General features: G+C 48.9%; 1 protein-coding gene across 2 annotated transcripts in view; it reads left to right on the top strand.

The window, feature by feature from the left end:
- GATA4 (GATA binding protein 4) overlaps positions 1-19,285 on the top strand; it is a 48,595-nt gene extending 29,310 nt beyond the window's left edge. Inside the window, exons 2-6 of one of the 2 annotated variants that reach the window (XM_036092347.2) lie at positions 8,691-8,857; positions 10,089-10,214; positions 14,236-14,323; positions 15,849-15,997; positions 17,436-19,285. In XM_036092347.2, coding sequence (XP_035948240.1) covers positions 8,691-8,857; positions 10,089-10,214; positions 14,236-14,323; positions 15,849-15,997; positions 17,436-17,618 — 713 coding nt within the window. In that variant the 3' untranslated portion in view covers positions 17,619-19,285. Of the gene's footprint in view, positions 1-8,687; positions 8,858-10,088; positions 10,215-14,235; positions 14,324-15,848; positions 15,998-17,435 lie in introns of both variants that reach the window. The other variant, XM_036092346.2, reaches the window with a different exon arrangement.
- The last annotated feature ends 3,074 nt before the right edge of the window (positions 19,286-22,359 follow it).

Genomic DNA, 22,359 nt, shown 5'->3' with positions numbered 1-22,359 from the left:
TGATTTTACGCACCTCTTCCCTTGCATTCTGCATGCACCCTGTCTGGGAGGGAGTAAATCAGCCCAGTAATAAGTCACTTGGTGACACTGGGGAGAAACGAGTGTAGGGACTGCAGTGGGAGTAAGTGTCAGAGTTGGAGGTCTCACAACCAACATTCTGCTGAGAGTGGCCACACATCCTGATTTTAAATTTGTTGTCCCAGAGTAATTAGGGATCAGCTCCTCTCCCTCAGAAGTGTCCCATTCTGGAGGACGAATCAGACATGGCCTCCTAGTCAGACCTGGCAGAAAAGAGGAAAGCCAGCGTGGTTCCAGGTTTAAGAGGGTCGGTGTGTGGGGGCGGGCTTCAGGACCCCATGCTCGCTGGACAGGGCAGCCTGTAGAGACTCAGGCTCTTGCACACTAACTGGGCTTAGGTTACACTTCGTGGGCCTCTTCCCGAGGTCCCACAGGGAAGACTCTAGACTTCTCATTCACTGGATGGTAATGGGCAGAAGGCAGGGAGAGTGAAGCCCAGAGGAGACAACTGGGCAAAACAGTGTTTGTAAAAACATTTACTGTTAGAAGGACAAAAATAACATTAGGGAAAGTTTTACAAATAGAAATTATAACACAACACAATCTTTGAGTATTCCCTTCTTTGTTTTGTTCTTTTGGCTCCTTTAAAGATGGTATCCCAGCCTGTGGATCACAGGTGGGAAGGGGCCGTGGTGACCCTCTCCTGGGAGTGTATGAGTGTTTAATTTCCAGATCTGGCAAACGAAGTCATATTGTCAGTACCTAGCATTGTGGAACTTTGAATAGCAATGTGGCAATCTCTGTCATTAATGGATTTAACTTTGTAGGATGCTGAAAGCCCAGGACCTAATCATCACTGAGGATCAACCTCAAATAGTAAAACACCAAGAAATTTCTCCTTGGAGAAATGGCTAGTGGTAGTGACCCTGCATTTTGTGGGGAAATCTTTATGCTGCAATTATATTCTCACATGTAGGGATTCTCGAAGGTCTCAAAATCTAATCACAGAAATGAAGGCTAGGGAGCACTTCTCAATTTGGTGTGCTGAAGAGCATTGAAACAGATGTCCCTTCCGACACTTCTGTGAACAGATGAGTCAGGAAGACAGAGCACCCATGGGTCCTGGACTTTTTGAGCCCCTGCTGCTAACATGGGATATTGTGACCTTAAACTATTTTCCATATTCTGATTTTTGAACTGCTCATGTTGACACTGTCTGCTGCTGGGGGAAAGGGTGGGTCCCCAACAGGATGGTGAAGTCAGGAGCTGGAGCTCATGGGATTCTGGGCCCACAGTTAAGAGACTGGGCAGTGAGTGTGGGTTTCCAGTCCCAGCTCTGCTGTTGATTCAGCAAGATCTTCTCTGAGCCACGTTAACCACGTTAACATTCTTCCATTGCCTGCCCTCCGGGCCAGCCTCCCACTCTGCCCCTGCTAGGAGCCCAGACCAGGTAGGACCAGAGGCAGATACTCCGGAGCTTGGAGATCTGCAAGGGAGGGGCAGTTGGTCACAGAAAGGAAAGACAGATGGTTGACTCTTTCCATAGTCCCTTCAGTGATGGGGCACCAGTCACCTGGTGGAGCCTTCATTTCATCTTTCCCTTGGAATTTGTCATTTCTCTTAGCGTGTTAGGGGGTATTAATTCTTGGCAACGTGCTGTAAATATTTTTCTCCAGTCTCATTTGTTCTCTCACCTCCTCCTTTTGCTTTCTCATTCTTTCTCTCTTCCTCCCTTCTTGTTTTTGGTGCTTTTTCCTTTCTCTCGGAATGTTCTTGCTTTTTTGTGGGGTGTTCTTTTTTTTTTGAACCTGAGTCACATTCTTTAACTTTCCTTCCAAGCCCGAAGCCAGGCTCCTAGATGAACGCCAGTGTTTTGTGTGTGTGTGAAGGTGAAAGTTTATTTCCAGTGCAGTGACAATATTCACCTGGAGAAAAGTTTAAAGGTCTCCCATATTATTCAGTGACTATTAAGAAATGTGGCACGCTAAACGTTTCATGTAGATTATTGTCCGTAAGATGCTGGAAGTGTTCCGCACCCCACGGCACCGCGGTCAGAATGGGACGGACAACCCCTGTGAGGCGCTGCCATGTTGTCCCTCCGCGCTCAGAAGCAGAGGCCCCGGGCTCCGCTGGGCCGCTCGGGCCAGGCCTGGCAGGAGCCGCTTCTGTTCAGGGGCTGCAAGAGCTTTCAGGTTCGGTGCACTGACCCCTGCCAGCCTGATGCTGCCTGAGCTGTGTCCGCCTTCCCCTTGGCAGCCCCCTGTCACAGGCCAAGCCTGACAAAGCCCAGAAGACCGAAGGCTCAGGCTGCCAGAAGAACCTCAGGATTTGTTTGCTCCTTGTGCCCCAGCCCCAGGCGCCAGCCCGGAGGACTGAGCCAGGGCTGTCAGGAAATCCAGGCACGGTCTCTGGTGAACTTTGGATGGGACACAGGGCTGGGGTTCAGCAAGGGACATATGGGTGGGGCTCGGGACTTTGTTCCTGAAGCCCCTTTGGCTCTGGGGAGGTCTCTGGGCAGGTACCTCCTCTCTCTGTGCCCAGGCCTTGGATCCCTGCTGGCCTCTGTTTTGGAGCATTGAATAGCTGCCCAGAGCATGGGTAATTTCCACTGTGTTCACGTGTCTTCTCTCCCCAAATAGATTGTAGCGTGGTCTAGGGCAACTGAAGACGTGCAGCTAAGGGTGGAGGGGTGGGGGTGCGTGATAGAGTCCAGGCGCCGTTGCAGTTTGTCACATTTCATAATTCTTTGTTTTGGGTTGTGTATCCCCAGCTAGACCAAAACAACTATGAGCAGGGATTTTTGCCCCAGTTTTGTCCGATACATCTCAATGTCCAGCACTTGCTACAGGGGCCAGGAGAGCAGACACATGACAAATGTTTGGGCTTCAGTGCCCTGCACAGAAATAGTGGTGGGGCCCGAGGTCAGATAGTGTCAGGAGGGTGAAGGGTGAGGGTGAAGGAGGGGGCTCAACATGGGCTCTGGCCCAAGACCCAGCTTTCCCTAGCAAGAGCAAGCCACTCAAAAGACGGAAGGCCTGAGGGGCACCTCCACGGCCGAGCAGAACCAGGCTCTGTGGCATCCACCCATTTGGCTGGCATTTACACCGGCAACATGCAGCGGTGGGCAGACAAATCCAGCTCTCAGGCAGTGCCCAACACATGGTGCCAGCCATGAACCTGGCCTCTGATTCCTTCCCCTTCTTCCTCCTACTTTTCTCCTCTCCTTCTTCCTCCTTTCCTTCTCCCAGTGTAGCTGGGGCGCAGGGGTGCAAGAGCACCTGGCTCCGGGGCCCTACACAGGCCAGGTTCGGCCACTCCCCACTGACAAAATCCAAAGGCCGAGTTTTGAGGCAAAGCAAGAAAGGGGTTTATTTCGGTGAGGCCGACACCGGGAAACGGGACTAGCGTCTCAAAGACTGTCTCCAAAGCCCAGAACATACTCTCAGGTTTAGGTAAGGAAAATGGGGGGGAGGGGGGGCAAACATGGGTGGGTGCGTGCAAGTAGGCAGGGAGAGTCAAACCCATCACTGTCCTGGAGTCCATCAGGGGCAGGGTCTTGCTGGCTCAGGGTAATCCTCCTTAAGAAAGGGGATAGTTTTGATTCCCAGCAGGGGATGCTTTGCCTTTAGGGTCTTCTGCCTGAGCCCAGAGACAAGCTGGAAAGAAGAACCCAACTAAAGAGTTTGAGGTCAAAATGGAGGCAGCCGAACTCCTCCTCCTTCACCAGCCCTGACTTGCTTGTTAGCCCTGCCTGTGGGTGGGTTCCCCAAGATGGATGGAGCAGGTCAGGGGAGAGGTCGGAGTCTTTGCCTTTGATTGCGTCACTTCTCTGTGGGGAAGTCAGGGGTGGGATCCTTCAACCTCCTGGCCCACATTTTTCTTTTCAGGCACTTGGGTAGAAGTAATCTGCCATAATTCCTAGGAACATCCCTACGAAATCGGATGCCTCAGAAATCAGGCTGAGTTTGCTTCCCTCTTTAAGAACAGTGTTTTCCTAAGTGGGTCATGGATGGAGGTGAGGCGTTTGATCCCCATTCCTGGGGTTAGGGCCCAGTTCATTTTGTGTGTCTCATTGCTAAATATCAGTAACTACAATTTCCCATGAGCAGTAGTCTTGTGGCCTCATAGGTGTTAGACTGTCAGCCAGGCTGCCTGCAAGCCTCCAAGTTGGCGGAGTCCGAGAGTGAGACGCAATTTACAATTCTGAGCACGGCCCCCCTCACCCCCGTGCTTGGTGAAAAGGTCAGATTCCCAAATCTCCTAGCTCTTTTATCTATTCCCTCCCCCTGCGAAAACCCAGCACCAAGCTTTGTCCCTGGTCTTCCCACTCCCTCCCCACCCCTCCAAACCTAACAATAATCCATCACTCTTATCTCATTTGGTGTTTACAAAGCACTTTACAGCCATTGTTGTGAGTTTTTCCTCTTATTTGCAAAGTACTTTACAACTATTATTACAAGTCTTTCCTCCAGTGCGGGGTAATGCTGACCCATTTCCGAGAGAGTCGGATTGCCACTGCCTTCTAAGTGGTTGGACCAGTGGCCATAGTGCCCAGCACTGGAGAGGTAGGGCTTTCATAAGTGAAGGTCACAGCTGTGCCCTTAGAAATCAGGCTGAGAAACTGGCTTCAGGCCACTGCCCACTTGCCCTTTGGGAAGTTCCACTCAGCACCTTTCTAATGAAGGAGTAAGTTACCAGGGTTCACACCACCAGATGTTTGTGCTGGTGTGGGGCTCACTGCCTATCAGCTCCCACTTCTGGCAGGGTGGCTGCTAAGCAGCAGGGTTTGAACTTCGTTCTCTCCTTTCTTCAGCCCAAGGTAGAGGTGTGTGTGTGTGTGTGTGTGTGTGTGTGTGTGTGTGTGATGCAAGAGAGTAAAATAGTCCCCCCATAGTGGACTGGGAGCTGCTTAAGGTGATCAAAAGTCTTTCTGTTTTTGTTTTAATTTTTTATCAGATTTTTTTTAAAACAGGCAACTATGGCATTCTAGAATGGCATTTTTAAGAAAGAAAAGTCCACGTTACAATAACTAGCCTAACAAAAACTTCTTCCTTCACAGTGCCTTAGCTGCCATCAGGGTGGTCTGGCAGTTCATGTGTTGCACTTTTCATTTAACGTGAGGGGTAAACATTTTCCTCAATTGTTACAGTGTCTTTGTAATAAGCATTTAAACTTTGGTAACATGTTATTGAGTAGGTTGGATGGCAAGACTTTCTGGTAGAAAACATGGAAACTTCTGTAAATTTGGAGGGTTTGTGGATTGTAGAGAGACTTGGTGCATCTGACAGGGTGCCTTGAGGAAGCGTGGCCTTGACCTCCTTTGCCGTTTCTTCTTTGGCTACTGTTGTTAACACCTGACCCTTCAATCTGGGTCTGACTTCTGCATTTCCCACCGTAGACAAGAAGTATCTGCCATCCAAATCCCACATTGGTTAAGGTATGTTCTGAAAATGAGTTGAGCAGTATTGTTAACTCATTATTGGTATTTTGGCCCAATTTGCCCACCTCAGTTATCAGCCTTCTGAGAATAAGTTTCCCTCTTAGTTTCTGGGACATCTATCAGAGTGCTTAAATAGCAGATGCTCAGTAAATATTTGTCGGTGACAAATACATATTTGCCAACCTCCAGTGCCTTTCCCTGGCCAGTAAAATAATTGCCTTGAGTGTAACCTATTCTGTGAGGCAAATGTGAAGGAGTTTCTAAGGCAAATCTTTGTGTTGGGGTTTCAGTTAAGGCCAGTAAGTAGCAGAGAAACCTATAATTGCCTGGATGGCTCCTTCGATGAGATTCTACCCCTTCATATAAAACCAGAAGTGTGAAGAGACGAGATCTCCCCTCCAAAAAGGAGGACCAGATTATGAGATTTTTGTCTCTGGAGGCTTCTTTAGGTAAACCAGAACACGGGAAAGAAACCGGTTTGCTTATCTTTATTTTTTTTTTTAGATTTTTTTTTAAAGGTTTTATTTATTTATTTGAGATTGAGAGAGAGAGAGCACAAGCAGGGAGGCGGGGCAGAGGGAGGGAGAAGCAGACTCCCCACTGAGCAGGGAGCCCTATGTGGGACTCGATCCCAGGACCCAAAGTCAGGTGCATAACAGACTGAGCCACCCAGCCACCCCCAGTTTACTATCTTTAAAGGGAGGAGAGTGTGATTCTTTATCTGTGAGAGCTCCGTACTGGAATATTTATGAATGAAATGGTAGGATGTCTGGGATTTCCTTCAATTATACAGGATGGAGGAAAGAGGGTGGAGAGATACATGGGACAAGACTGGCCACAAATTGTTGGAAGCTGGATGATGATTAAATAAGAGTTCATGGGGCACCTGGGTGGCTCAGTTGTTAAGCGTCTGCCTTCGGCTCAGGTCGTGATCCCTGGGTCCTGGGATCCAGCCCCGCATCTGGCTCCCTGCTCCGCGGGAAGCCTGCTTCTCCCTCTCCCACTCCCCCTGCTTGTGTTCCCTCTCTCGCTGTGTCTGTCAAATAAATAAAATCTTTTTAAAAAAATAAGAGTTCATTCTGTCCACTTTTGAGCGTGTTTAAATCTTTCCATTAAAAAAAAAAGAATAAGAGGGTCGCATTAGGTTTGGACTGGGAACATGATCTGGAAGAGTCCTCCATCCCCAAGCATGGTTTAGGCTAGAATACCGTGTATTGGTTCAATTTTGAGGCTGTAGTGCCATCTAGTGTTCGCTGCAAACCCCCAACCAAAGGCTGACATTGCAAGCGCCTCTCCTTGCTCCAGAGTCCTCCTGTGAACTCCCCTGGCCTCAGGGGAAGGCCTTGGCCGAGGGAACGGGGTTGACCGGCTCAGGACAAGGGCAGCACTTGCGGGTCTGGAGGTGGAGGTGGCGTGCGGGCTCATTCCTTGCCTCACCCAGGCGCGGGGAAGCAAACTGGGACGGGAGTTGTCCTTTTGTGTGCGGCTCTGAAAGCAGGTGACCTTGCCAGAGGGTTCTCGGTGTGACCCAGGTGCAAAAATAGCCTCTCTTGTGACGGGTGTGTGCTCAGCTCCCTGGCCTGAGCAAATAGCCCCTCACACCTGCACATTGTTGACTCGGTGTGGACACACAGCTACTTGTTTGCAGGTGCAAATGACTGTTTGTGTACCCAGAGTTGAGGGGAGGGCCCCCCACCATCCTCTTCTTCAGCCCACGTTCCCTTAGAGCAAGTAGCTGGGCCACAGAACTAGCAGAATGTGTGACCTTAAAACCCAGTGCTAGGTCCTGGTAGAGGGAGAGCTCGGAAAACCCCTCCTCTCCAAATATTCCCCACCCCGTTACAAGAGGAGAATCCACTCTTGCCTCTGGTGGTAGGACAAGAACAATCTGAACACCAGGTAGCTGCATTTAGGGACAGAAAATCTGGATAGGATATAAAATATTTTTCAGGCTAGGAAGCAGTGTACATGGAGTCAGGGAGACTTCTGGAATTCTGAGCCAGGTCTTATACAGATCATAGAGAATAAGAAACTTGGCCCAGCCTATATCAGCAAGGCAACTGAAATGGGCATGAGTGAAATTTGTCGATTGTAAAATCCTATAGACTTGGGCAATAGAGGTGGTGGGGAGCGGGGCTGGGGGGTGGTGAGTGAGTGCAGGAGACTGAATGGTGGCAATGTGCCCACGGAAGTGTGAGTGACTCTAAGTCACAGTTGCTTGCAATATGGACCTGTATTTTATGTACCAATAAGCAGGAAAAAGTGTCAAACTGTGATACAGCATATCATACAGATATATTGAAATGGCAAAAATGAACGAAAATGGATCACAGCCCTTTTTGCAGGGCAGTTTGAAAATTTCAAAAACTTTCCAAAAATGTAGTCCCTTTGTTTCAGTAATTCTACTCCTAGGGGAGTATCCTAAGGAATAGGCAGAAATGCTAAGATTTGTGCACAAAATGAGCAGTATTTACAAAACAAGAATCAGAAACTGGGTAGGGATTAAGTAAAAGTTTAATGATAATGAGGATGGCACATTTATAAGATGGGATACCATACTATGCTAAAATGAGTTTATGAAGAATTTCTAATGTGGGAAAAATGCCTTGGTATTATGTGAAAAAAATAGGCTCAAAATTATATAGCTTGACCTCGACTAGGCAAAGTATGTGTCAATATATAAAATATTGCAAAGGATATAATAGAACAAAATGTTAATAACACTGGTGATCTTGAAGTCACAGGATTATATATGATTTGTATTTTCTTTACACATTTTATTTTCTAATTTCCCTGGAGTAAATCCTTTTTTTTTTGTTGTTTGATTTTGTATTTGTATTGAAAGGGAAAAGGAATCTCAGTTTTGAAGGGAAAAAAGAGAGGAGAAAGGTCTGGGCAGAATTCAGTGTTGGGTGAGAACCTCAGGGCCACCGGCTCTGGAGGAGAGAGAGGGACTAAAACGCAGGCTGCTGGTGGTCGCTGCCCGAGTCTTCCTTTTCTTGTGACCCGGGTCTTGTGCTGTGTGTGCGATGCCCAAGAGTAAGAATGTCCACTTCCCCTGACAGTCCTGTGAGCCGAGCCGAGTCAGGAAAAGGGAGGCAGCCCAAGCTGATCCATCTTTTACTCCTTGCAAGGAAAAGGCATTATTTCCTTGGCCTCCGGATTCTCCGAGGTAAGGTTTCTGGGCACAAACTGAAAGAATTAATCCTCTGTCTTACTTTCCACCCAGTAGATATGTTTGATGACTTCTCGGAAGGCAGAGAGTGTGTCAACTGTGGGGCCATGTCCACCCCACTCTGGAGGCGCGACGGGACGGGGCACTACCTTTGCAATGCCTGTGGCCTCTACCACAAGATGAACGGCATCAACCGGCCCCTCATCAAGCCTCAGCGCCGGCTGGTAAGCAAGTGCGCCGACTACTCAAGTCCACCCTTCTCATCTGGCTTTGGGGCTCACGCTTTGGTTCTGAATTCCCAGGTTCTGAATTTTGGACTTCAGGTCATCTTTTTTTTTTTTTTTTTAATTTTTTAAAAAAGATTTAATTTATTTATTTGACAGAGAATGAGAGAGAGCGCGCACAAGCCGGGGGAGCAGCAGAGGGAGAGGGAGAAGCAGGCTCCCTGCTGCCTGGGACCCTGGGATCATGACCTGAGCCATAAGCAGATGCTTAACTGACTGAGCCACCCAAGCACCCCTCAAGTCATCTTTAAAAGATGGTGTTTGTGGAGGGGTTGGGTGGCTGGGTGGCAACGCAGTAATTTCTCATATCTTTAGAGTTAGCTCCATATGCAAGGATGTTCCAGACCATCTAGTTTAACCCCTTCATTATGCAGAAGTGAAAAGTGAGGCCCAGCAAAGCTAACAGCCTCGCCCACGGTCACAGGGATACCGAGTGTTCCGTCTAGAACCAGAGTGCAGGCTTCCCAGTTCCCAGTCCAGCCTTGCCTTGGACAGCTCCTGTTTTCACCTCTGCCCCAGGAGGATGGGGGACTCTTCCTTAACCCTGTTTTCAGCTGATCAGTTAATAAAACCTGAAGCCCAGGGGGGAGATTAAGCAGTGTGTGTTGGGCCCTATGGCCCGGAAAGAGTACGTAAAGGGGTTTTTGGTTCTCGGCTCCGTGGTCTTTTCTAGTATGATTTGATTTTGACCAACACAAATTAGCTTTCATGTATATTAGGGAGGGAGGAACGGAGAGGTTAAAACCTGACGTTTACCTTTCTTGCGGTCCTAAGGCCCATCCAGCCTTTGAAGACACTTGAATACAGTTCTTCCCCCAGCGCCCTTCCCCCACCCGAAGTCCCCATTTATTCTCCTTTTGAGGAAAGCTCTTCTGCCCCCAGGGTCCTCTGTCTGATGAATGATTGATATGCCACTGATTCCAGTGAGGACTAGAGTCCACTCTACTCCCCCTGCCGCCGAAGTCTTTGTTCTCATCCCCGCCCCGAGTGGCTTAGGTGAGGGGAGAAAGAGCGCCTCGGTTGCTCTGAGGTTCTCCTTCAGGGCTCTTACGGCTGACCCTGCCACCCATTCAGGGCCGGCCAGGCCCTCGGCGCTCCCCGTGACGGAAAAGCAAAAGCAGCAGCGCCTGCCTTCGGCTTGGACTCCAAAGGTCTGTCTTCTCTGTTGCAGTCCGCCTCCCGCCGAGTGGGCCTGTCCTGTGCCAACTGCCAGACCACCACGACCACGCTGTGGCGCCGCAACGCCGAGGGTGAGCCGGTGTGCAATGCCTGCGGCCTCTACATGAAGCTCCACGGCGTAAGTAGCCGCCCCGCCCCTCAGCCGCCGCCGCACCGGCGTTCCTGGCCTTCCGCTCTCGCTCGCTTGCAGACTCGACGTCATTGTTCCTTCTTAGCAAAGACACTTGGATTCGGAAGGGACCTTAGAGGCTGCCGTAACAAAACCCCACGGACGGGTGGCTTGTAAACAACAGACATTCATTTCCACATTCCTAGAGGCTGGGAGTCCCAGCTCAGGTGCCGCCGTGGTCAAATGCTGGTGTGGATTTGGGGGAATACTCTCATCTGTTATTGATTTGCGTGTGACTTACTGCAAGTATTCACTAGGAAATTAACCCGACAGTACCTTTTTTTAAAAGATTTTATTTATTTATTTGACAGAGAGAGAGAGCACAAGCTGGGGGAGTAGCAGGCAGAGGGAGAGGGAGAAGCAGGCTCCCTGATGCGGGGCTCGATCCCAGGACTCTGGGATCATGACCCGAGCTGAAGGCAGACACTCAACTGACTGAACCACCCAGGCGCCCCTGGCCATATTTACTAAGGATAAGAAACACACATATCTTTTGATATAGCAGCTCTGCTTTTGGGAAACGAGCCTGTAAAACAATAAAAGAATCAGTAGGTAATGATGTTTGACCTGTTTATTGCTGCAGTATTCGTAGTGGCAAAAACTAGAAACCATCGTAAAGTCCCATAAAGGAATGGTTGAGTAAATTATGGCAGTACTGTGATGTGGAATATTGTGCAGAAACTTAAAAAATACTAAGTTAGAGCCATGTATCTTGACCTGGAGTAACAAAAAAGCACATTGCAAAGTAAAACACATAGTATGACCCCATACTATGGGGGTGAGGGTGTGTTAAATACACACAGATATAGATGGATGGATGAATACACACGTACATACGTGTATAGATCTGTAGGTGTGCATACACGTTTGAGAATGTTTTCAAATGTAAGAAACATAACAGGCTGGTCCTCCAATTGCCCCGTGGGGACAGGATTGATGGCAGAGGGGTGGGAGGGGCAGTACTACCTTAGTCTTCATGAATCTTTTCATGTCTTCTTTCTTTATTTTTTTATTAGTTCTTTAATTTTAATTCCAGTGTAGCTAACATAACAGTGTTATTTTAGTTCCAGATGTACAATACAGTGATTCAACAATTCTTTTTTTTTTTTTTTGAGGGAGAGGAGGGGCAGAGAGAAAGGGAGAGAGAGTCTTAAGCAGACTTGGCGCGGAGCATGGAGCCCAATACAGGGCTCGATCTCACAACCCTGAGATCACGACTTGAGCCAAAACCAAGAGTCAGACACTTAAATCAACTGTGCCACCCAGGTGCCCCAGTGATCCAACAGTTCTGTACATTATTCGGGTGCTCATCATGAGAAGTGTACCATGTTTTCTTGTTAGTGAGAAAAAAATTAGCCAAAAATATAGTTAAGAACATTCATAAGAAAACATACTTCTTTCTGCAGAAAAGTGTATCAAGGATGTTTCTTGAATCACCATGATAGAGAAAATGGAGAAAAAAAACCTTCAGTAGGGAAATGGTTAAAGAAACTCTTGTTCCTCTATAGGGGAATGGTAGAAGAAATGGAGAAAGGAATATTATGCAGGTATTAAAAAGATTGTGTCCTCGGGACACCTGGGTGGCTCAGGCAGTTAAGCATCTGCCTTCAGCTCAGGTCATGATCTCAGGGTCCTGGGATCGAGTCCCACATTGGGCTCCCTGCTCAGTGGGAAGCCTGCTTCTCCCTCTGCTTGCTGCTCCCCTGGCTTGTGCATTCTCTCTCTCTCTCTGACAAATAAATAAATAAAATCTTTAAAAAAAATTGTATCCTCAAAAAATTAAAAAGTAGAATTAGCATATGACCCCGCAATCCCACTTCTGGGGATAGATCCAAAAAGAATTGAAATCAGAGCCTTGAACAGATAATGTGTGTCCTCATGTCCACAGCAGCATTCTTCACAATAGCTAAAGGTGAAAGCAACCCAAGTGTCCACGGTTGGGTAAGCAAAATGTGATCTGTCCATGTAATGGAATACCATTCAGCCTTTAAAAGGAAGTAAATTCTTTTTTGTTGTTGTTGTTTCATTTATTTATTTATTTATTTATTTATTTTTAAAGATTTTATTTATTTATTTGACAGAGACAGCGAGAGAGGGAATACAAGCAGGGGGAGTGGGAGAGGGAGAAGCAGGCTTCCCGCGGAGAAGGGAGCCCGATGTGGGGCTCGATCCCAGGATCCCGGGATCATGACCTGAGCTGAAGGCAGACGCTTAATGACTGAGCCACCCAGGCGCCCCTCATTTATTTATTTTTGAGAGAGAGCAAGAGAGATAGAGCACGAGCCGGGGGGAGGGGCAGAGGGAGAAGCAGACTCCCCACTGAGCAGGGAACCCAATGTGGGACTCGATCCCAGGACCCTGGGATCATGACCTGAGCTGAAGGTGGACGCTTAACCGACTGAGCCACCCAGGCGCCCTAAAAGGAAGTAAATTTTGACACATCGTACCAGATGGATGAACCTTGAAGTCATTATGCTAACTGAAAGAAGTCAATCATACAAGGACAAGTCTCATATGATTCTACTTACTTGAGGTACCCAGACTAATCAAACTCATAGAGACAGAAAGTAGAATGGGGGCTGCCAGGGGCTGGCGGAGGGGGAAATAGGGAGTTTGTGGTTAATGGGTACAGAGTTTCAGTTTTGCAAGATGAGAAGTGTTCTGGAGACGGATGGTGGTGATGGTTGCACAACAATGTGAATATACTTAACACAACTGGAAAGGGTTAAGATGATAAATTTTATGTTATGTGTATTTTACTACAAATTTTTTTAAAGAAGTACTGAGGTTGGTGGGGATAAACATGAGGGCTATATTCTTCTGAGGTCAGGATGGGCTTCAAGTGGGCCAAGGTCGGGGTTGGGGGCTGGAGGGAGGAGAGGACACTTCCCTCCAGAGGTGGAAATACTGATCTAGAAGGCAGGTTCAAGTTCACCTAATCTGCTGCACCTCTCTCTTAACCATTCCATGTTTAATCTCTGAAGTGGTAATTACTTGTCTTTCAGTATTTCAAGCATGGCCGTTATGAGTCCCATACAGGAGACAAGCACAGACCAGGAGCTAAAAGATTTGGTTGGCCTGACCTAAGAGAAACCAGACGTGGGGAAGGCACACTATTTAAAAATACTAGGAAGGTGATCCAGCAAGCCTCCTCCCCAGACACTGTGTAGGCACCTGTGAGTGGTTCAAGAGCATGGCACCTGACAGTCACTGCTTGTTTATGAGAAGTCAATGCAGTAAAAGTGTTGTCCATGGACTGTTTATCTCAGGACCTGGCCGCAGCGCAGTCTCCCCAACATGATCTCTTTTTGCTCCCCACCCCCCACAGAAAGACCATGGTTGGCTCCAACCAGACTTAATGCAATGCTGAGCTGCTCTAAGTAGAGTGACTTGACGTCTCAATTCACTGGGGCTGTCCCCGTGTCTGCCTATTTTCTTAGCATAATTATTAATAGCACCCCCTTTTCACTTTCATAGTGTCCTGATTTTGCTGATAAACTAAAGGCTTTTGCAAATACTGTTCCTGCTGCCTGAAATGCCTGCCCCTTGTCTGCTTGACAACCTCCCACAACTTAGGCATCACCTCCTGAGTGAAGCCTTCATTGATATGGTCATGTGCCACTTCCCCTCCTCCCCAGCCGGGGACACAGTTTAGTGTTTCTTCTCCGTTCTCCCACATCACTTATGAGTCTGGTTGTTTCCTGCTTGTCTGTCTTTCCCAGTCAACTGAAGCTCTGGAGGGAAGGAATGGTGCCTTTAAGCCTCCATTTCTCCAGGGTGAGTGTAACAAACAGCATGTAGTATAGGAGCTCAATACATACTTGATTTCTTTCTCAGCAGGCGTGCAAGGGGCTGATTCACCTAGTCCCAGCCCCAAGGTTTGTGGAGGAATTGCTTAGATGTTGCCTTAAATACTGTAGCAGATCATGTAGAAGTGGAAAACCATATATAATGACTTGTAACCCTCTAGGTCCCAAGGCCTCTTGCAATGCGGAAAGAGGGGATTCAAACCAGAAAACGGAAGCCCAAGAACCTTAATAAATCTAAGACACCGGCAGGTGAGGAAAAGAATTGTGTGTAAATTATAGGACTAACTCAGTGGCCCTTGGAGTATGTGAAGATCAGGTATTCTTAGTTAGGTGGGCCAGCCCAGGCTATGGAGGCATGATAGCATTGTCCAGCCCCAGTTATTCAGCACAGAATGATAACCCAGGGAAAGGTAGCATCACCATGCAACATTTGGGGAGCTTTTGAAGCAGGCTCAATTCAAGGTGCATGATCACTGCCAGTTGCAAAGGCCATAGTGGACCAGCTGGACCGGTTGGGGGCCAGAAGGAGAACTACTCATCCCTCCATCTTCGGTGCTGCAGCCAGCCACTCAAGAGCTCAGTTCCTCTCTATTCTCCTTGAGATAACTGGGATCTAGGAGGACAGGATCCCGTTAGTCCTGTTCACAACAGCTTGATTTGTAAGCCAGTGTATAGTTAACATCATGTAGTACTTAGCATTTTAGAAAGCTACTTTACCATTAGTAGCTCATTGGTCCTTGAAGACCCCCATGTGACCCATTATCCCCATTTTACTCCTGAGCAAACTGAGGCACAGAGAGGTTAGTGACTTAACTAGAGTCACACAGCTGTGAGTGGGTAGACCTGGAATTAAAACCCAAGTTTTTATACTTCCGGGTCCATATTCTGTCCCATGTGCCACTTTGCCTTCTCAGTTTCTAGATGAAGAATGAGGACGACTCATGTTCCCATCAAGAGCACACCCTCCTCAATACTGCTACCAAATTAAAGGTTTCAATGGGGACATGCTGCCATTGCAGAGAAAATAAATCAGCTGATCCGATGGAAAGTTTATCTTTTAATCTAAGGCATGAGAAACAGACAAATTTCCCCTTTCCACTACCAAGAACATGACCAAAGTTCTCCATTCCCAGATTCCACAACAGCTTACCGCTTCTGGCAGTATGTCTCATTAGAATTTTCTGTGTCTCACACCAGTGGTCCTCAGCCTTTCTGCCTGTGTCCACACTGTTTTATAAGTACAGCACCTTCCCCTGGGGAACTTCATCTCCTTACATGTTGTGGTGACAGGGAGAGCAAGCATTTGGTTCAGTCCGAAATTCCAAATCCAGGGAGCTAGATCTGGCAGCGAAACCTAATCTGAACAGACTCCAGCTATTTATAGTCTTTATTTATCCCATGTGTGAAGATTCACATGTTTTGCTGCAGAACCATGAATGTATTTAATTATGGGGTGTTGTCTCAGGATCCACTGGAAGTACTCTAACATACAGTATCAAAATCCAAACACTTTTGAATCCTGAAACACATGTGGTCTCAAGGATTTGGAATAAGGGGTGGTGAGCCCATCACTTGAAAAAGTTCCCTTGAAATTCTGGTATTTTCATGTGTCCCATTTTGAGAATCGTTGCCCGGTGCTGATGAAGGACGCTGCTTCACTCCCGAGCAAATCTAAATAAAGCCATTAGCACAGGCCTACCCTGGCTGTCTCCAAGGACCGCCGTCCATTCGCCCCTGCCCCTGGCCTGGGTGGCCTGACTCTGCCTCATTCCAGGTCCCTCGGGCGGTGAGAGCCTGCCTCCCACCAGCAGCGCTTCCAGCAACTCCAGCAATGCCGCCACCAGCAGCAGCGAAGAGATGCGCCCCATCAAGACAGAGCCCGGGCTGTCGTCCCACTACGGGCACAGCAGCTCCATGTCCCAGGTACACCCCCCAGGCGGGGAGATGGGACCGCCTGGGGGACAGCGGTACACTGCCAAGGACCAGGTGGCTGGGTCAGCCCTGGAACATGGGGGCTGTAGCTGGGCCCCAGCAGGTGGCAGCAGGAGCTGCTTGGTGCCCTTGGGGCCCCACCCGAGCCTAGGGCCTTGTCTGCACGAGGGTCTATTTCAGCACATCGGATCAAGTTACAATGATTGGGGCACACAGCTGTGACACACAAATGTTGAGTAGCTCCTCCATGCCGGGACCTTCGGACACAGGTTATGGGGAGGGACACATTAGGGCACAACCACAACCTGAGTCGGACTGTGTGCATTGAGGGATGGCGGTACGACCGCAGCGGGCTGTAGAAGGTGGCGCATGGGCTTTCTAGGCAAGTCTGTCTCCTAAGTGAGAGGTGGTTTGACCTTGACCTTGAAGGATGGATAGATTTTTTTTTTTTTTTAAGATTTTATTTATTTGAGAGAGAGAGAATGCGCACAAGAGAGAGCACAAGTGGGGGTGGGCAGAGGGAGAAGCAGACTCCCCGCTGAGCAGGGAGCCTGATGTGGGACTTGATCCCAGGACCCTGGGATCATGACCTGAGCTGAAGGCGGACACTTAACCTACTGAGGTGTCCCACCCAGGTGCCCCAGGATGGATAGATTTTAACAGGAGGAGGGGGGGATGAAGAGGACCCTCCTGGCATGAGCAAAGGTGTGGAAACTATAGAGGGCAGGGTGGGTGGGCACAGGGGGTTGGTGAGGAGGTCACAGGCAGGGTGCCATTTAATGAAGGTCAGCTACAGCTCCAGCCTCAGACATGTGTCCAGAAGACAGGTTGGCAGTACTGTCATTTCCCTCTTTCGAATATGATGGTATTCCTACTCCCCGACTCCTTCCCTCTTTGGTTCCCCTGTTTGGGATTAGAATAGTCCCACACTTGGTTACTGTTTCCCGTTAATTCTGATCTGTTCTCTGCATGCGATTGAGGGAGGCTGTATCCTAAAGAGCTTTTTACTGTCAGGGTAAAGAGGCTGGTCCTGTAGAACCAGGAGAGCCAGGAGCCTCTTCTGGGCATGGAGATCCAGTGGTGATAAGACCATAGAAAATGTCTCATGTAACTTATCAGAGCCTTCTGAGAAGCCACAGTATCCACACACCTACTGGGTCCCAGTGCTCAGAAGAAGTGAATGAATCACATAGACCCTTCACGTCCCACAGCACAGGGGTTAGGAAAAACAGAGACAAGGGCTGCTTGTGTCTTATCCTGCCCTTGTCCTCGGGCCCTCTCCCCTCATCCCTTTCCTAGGGGTGGGAACTAGCTTAGGGACATCTGTGTCATGGGGCTCCCCTCCCCAGCCCAGACCCCCTCCCCCCCCCCCGTTCCTGAGCCCTCAGGAGTGATTCCATTGAGCTCATCTTGCCCTTTTTGCTTTCAGACGTTCTCAGTTAGTGCGATGTCTGGCCACGGGCCCTCCATCCACCCAGTCCTCTCGGCCCTGAAGCTCTCCCCGCAAGGCTACGCATCTTCCGTCAGCCAGTCACCGCAGGCCAGCTCCAAGCAGGACCCTTGGAATAGCCTGGCCTTGGCTGACAGTCATGGGGACATAATCACTGCATAATGTCACCTCCTTCTCCCCTCAGATTCCTGCACGGACTTGGGACTTGGAGGACAGCAGAGATGAGGCTCTGGGCTCCTGGGAGCCAAGCCGCTCTGTTGGGGAATGACTCCAGAAGAACAACTGGGAAGAAACTTGAAATTGACAATTTGGTTAGGGGAAGTGGGTGTTGGATTTTATCGGATGCCTTTTCAAGGGTGGGCTACTGGAAAGAGCCCAGACTCTGATCTGGAAGAACCCACCCTTCACTATGAGCACATTTAAGTCCCTTCTGTGGAGTAAGAGACTTGTTTCTTGTTTTCCACCCCACCCCTCCCGCACAAGAGACGAGATGTCCTTCTGCCCTACCCTTCCACCACCTTGGCCTAAGATGGTGGTTTTTCCATGGTGTTCCCAGCACTGGGGATCTGAGGGTGGGTGGAGGGGTCAAGGCGCTGGGATCTCTGGTCCAGCCTGAACCAGGGCACCTGTTTGACACGCATGTGGATGCAACAAGCCCCTCCAGGCCGCTGCTGCCCCTGTCCAGCACTCCCCCTTCAGGCTTGGCACACCCCTGCATTCCTCAGTACCGAATATTGACCCCCAGAAACGTTGAGTTTAGCCCCGATGTTACTGAATGCTTCATGGGGAGATGGAGGAGAGGGCCGCTTCACCCACTGCAGGAGCCTTTGGCAAAATCAAAACTTGGCAACTTCGCCTCTCCCAAGTTCGTTTCCCTGGCTCACGGCTCAAACCTCCACTCCTTCTCACCCCACAAGGCCTCTGAAAATAAAAATCCTTTCCACTGCTGAGTGATTCAGCTCTGCCTTCGGCTTGAACAGGTCTCTCCCTCTGCAGAACAAGAGCTCGGCAGTTTAGCCACACAGCAGTCTCCCCCACAACTGTCCCCCAATCCTTCATCCACCCCATCACACACAGGTGGGTCCCGAGTACGTACAAAAAGGTTCTGTTGCTAAAGCAAGTTTGACAAACACTCATCTAAGACTTGAGATCCTTCTGGAGAGCGTGTCTGGTGGACACCATCCCCGGAGCGGGCAGAGGCTTTCCGTGGATTCTGGTTCGCTTGCACTTGGATCTCGCGGACGCTGCTCTTGTTCTGTGGAGTTGGGCCTCTTGGGCAGACAGCCGGCTAAGTTCATCCAAGGGGTGGTGAGCAGCGGCACCCGCATCCTTTCCCCAGCAGAAGTCTCTTGTCCCAGAGGCAGAAAACTAGGGACGTCGCAACATCACTTCAAAGCAAACAAACACAACAAAACCAAACTCAGACGCAAAGATGATGACCGATAAGAGAAGACACCGAGGGTGGGCCCTGAGGGAGTCTCCAGCTCTGTGCTCTTCTGGAATTGGCCTTCTTTTCTCCATGTTGCTGTTTCTACCCGTGATGCTGGGGCTCACAGAGACTCCTCCTTCCTGGTCCTCATCATCAGCAGAGCTATAGCTGACTGTGGCCTTCCTACATCCTCCCCCCAGATGCCCAGCTCCCGACCCCCAAATCCTACTGGCTGTAGCAGAGAATATTTTTAAACCAAGATTCTGTTTTAATCATCATTTACATTGCTTTCTTCCATGAAGGCCACCCTCGTATACCTTCCCTAACCCACGAACCTGTTAACATTGTCTTAAGGTGAAATGGCTGTAAAATCAGTATTTAACTAATAAATTTATCTGTACTCCTCTTTTCCTTCTCCTCCCTCAGAGGTCAGTACTGGGAGGTTCGATGCTGCCCTTTGCAAGGCAATCTTGAGCCACGGAGGCCCCTTCGCCCATCTGCTCACAGGCAGCATAAAATCGTGTTCTCCTTTCAGTCGTTTATGGCAGTTGGCCAGGACTTCCTTTGTATGTGATGGTGGCTAGTGAAAAGAACACTCATCCCAACCCTGCTACTGACTAGTTTGCGACCTTGCCGGGTAACCTCTAGGCTTTGGTTTCCTAAGAGACGGGCCAGCCGTTAACTAAAGTTCCTAAGGCCCAACAGTTGTTGCCTGATGAAGGGAGCCATTTCTAGAGCTTTCCTCGGGACTGGCAGGGGCTGGGGCATGAGGCAGAGCGCAGGGCAGTGGTCCATCCAGCCCATGTGGTTTAAGATCACCCTGACTTGTTCTTGCCCTCTTCCACTTCTTTATGGTTTGATCCAAAGAAGCTTCTAGAGAGGAGATGAAAACTTCTCCTTTATCCATTTGTCTTCACCTGCTTGGGCGACAGAATTGCTTAATTGCTTCATTGTAAAGGTGGGCTGGGAGTGGGGGCGGGGGTCCCGAGGCTACCCTCTGACTCAGTACCTGTGGGATGGGACCCAGACAAGCAAACCTGCCCCCATTCAGAACTGCTGCTGGTGGTTGCCTCTTGCTCTCAACTGGCTTTTGCCAAACCCATGGGCAACTGGTGGCTTTGACCTTTCACAGCACCCCTAATGTTTCTGAGCAGGGAAGGGGAAAAAAACTAGGACAACCAATATTTTATGTAAAATCAGAAAAGCTTTTAAATTTGCTAAGGAATAGTTAAACCTACTAAGTAGACGTAGCTACCATCCAAAAGGACGCATAGCAGATGACTAACAACTACGAGTAACAAGAGATTCAGAAACATTAATAAAACCTACCAGGATTTATGCTGGCCTTGGGAAGTGCATGTTTTCTGATAATGAAGTCTTTGCTGAAGACATTTGCCACTTCCCTTTAGGAATGGCTTTCAGAACAGAATGACCTACACCACCAGATCAACCTCGTTCCTTAAAAGAGTCATAACTTGGCGCTTCCCCCCGGATGGTATATGGAAGCCTGATTCAGCCTCCCTGCTCACCAGACTTGGTGGCTTCCCCAGATTGCATCCATCCTCAGAGGAGGTTAAGTTGCTACCAAGCAGGATATTCTATTTTTTTTTTAAGGATTTTATTTATTTATTTGACAGAGAGAGACATAGCGAGAGAGGGAACACAAGCAGGGGGAGGGGGAGAGGGAGAAGCAGGCTTCCCGCCGAGCAGGGAGCCCGATGCGGGGCTGGATCCCAGGACCCTGGGATCATGACCTGAGCTGAAGGCAGACGCCCAACGACTGAGTCACCCAGGCGCCCCCAATCAGGATGTTCTAAAGGATGCAATTCCCTGAGGGGCGGGAAGTGGCTGGTGTGGAAGGATGGGGGGGGACACTCACAAGGATGGCGTCATTACAATGAATGTCTGGCCTGATGTGAGTGAAGCAGACAGTTCATGTGTCCAGGTTAAGCAATCCTTTACATTCCCCTACTATCTCACCTCTTGCTAGGACAAAACCTTTGGAAGCACAGTTTAAAGTAACAGTCGGAGAACATTTTTGAATGCCTTTAGCGGATGAGTTGTAGCACATTTAGCTGTGATTGTATCTGGCTTGGGATGACAACAGTGAAAATATATTCACTGAACCTACACCTAATGGAGCTGGGGTACGGGCTATTTGGATGAACCTCCCACCCCTCGAGCCTCCAGAACTTGACACACTTGAATACTGACTGCATGAGAAATCGCCATTTGGAAAGCTGCTTTTGGAGTGGAGGTGATTGGTCTTTTTGGCTTTTTAACCATTTTCTGACATTGGAGGCTACTCTTCAGATCGCATCCTTGCCTCACTTGAAGCTAGAACACCAAAATGCCACCTCCCATAACAACCCCAATAGGTGTCATCCCATAACCAAGCACCAGCCTTGGAGCTTCAAGGTTTAGCCTGGGAGCTGGAACCTGAATTCCCAAGGTCTCTCTGCCCCTGGACACTTCTTTCATTTCAGCCACTGAAGCCTCTGTCCTGCAGCCTCCTGGGGCGTGCTGCTATTCTAAACCACACTGGCTCCCGGATGACTTTTTTCTCCCCTCCAGGAGCTGTGGCATGGCGCTTGCAAACAGACTATTTAGTAACAGGGAGAACTAACTAATCCAAGTGAAGAGGACATTAAAACAGACCTCATTTTTCCAAGTCCAGTTTGCTTTTGGTCTGAAGCCTGGGAGCGTGTGGGTTCACAGTTTTATAGAGGTGATTGACAGCAGTGCTGGGGGTTGCCAGGAACAGAAGAGTTCAGAAAAAGCCTGCTAGGCACCCAGCGCTCTTGGGCCCAGGCTCTAGAAGTGGTTGCAGGCTCCATGTGGGGAGGTCTTCAGATGGACGCAAAAACAGAGCTTTTTGGGTGATAAATGAGACCCCCTTGCCTACACCACACACACACACACACACACACACACACACACACACACACACACACACACACACACACACACACACACACACACACACACACACACACACACACACACACACACACACACACACACACACACACACACACACACACACACTCCCCTCCCCTCCCCTCCCCTCCCCTCTGTGCTTTCTGGTGATTGCCTTTTGTCGTACAGCTGTGGTGGCCCCTTTCACCTGAGAAACGAAGATGTGCCCGCCTCCACCCTGGGTTTATAAGAGGTTTTTAAATAGGGGCACCTGCTGTTCTAATCACTGAGGAGTGGCAGATTTCTAACCAGTGAATCTCTGATTGCAAGGAGTTAGTTCAGAAGAAGCTCAGTACTAGTAAATAGTACTAGTAGACCATACTATAGACCCCTTACAATGACTCTAGTCTCTTGTGTGTCCTCTTCTTTAAGATGGATTTGCTCAAGTGAAATGGGTTCTAATTAGAGATGTAAAAAAATTAAATTTATCATTCCTCCCTTGTTCTTTTCCTTTAGAACACAAGAAAATAAAAAATTGACACTATTTGTTATTTC

The sequence above is a fragment of the Halichoerus grypus genome, chromosome 3, assembly GCF_964656455.1.
Source record: "Halichoerus grypus chromosome 3, mHalGry1.hap1.1, whole genome shotgun sequence".
Taxonomy (NCBI): domain Eukaryota; kingdom Metazoa; phylum Chordata; class Mammalia; order Carnivora; family Phocidae; genus Halichoerus; species Halichoerus grypus.
Note: the sequence above shows the minus strand (reverse complement) of the source record. Positions and strands in the feature narration are given on the sequence as shown.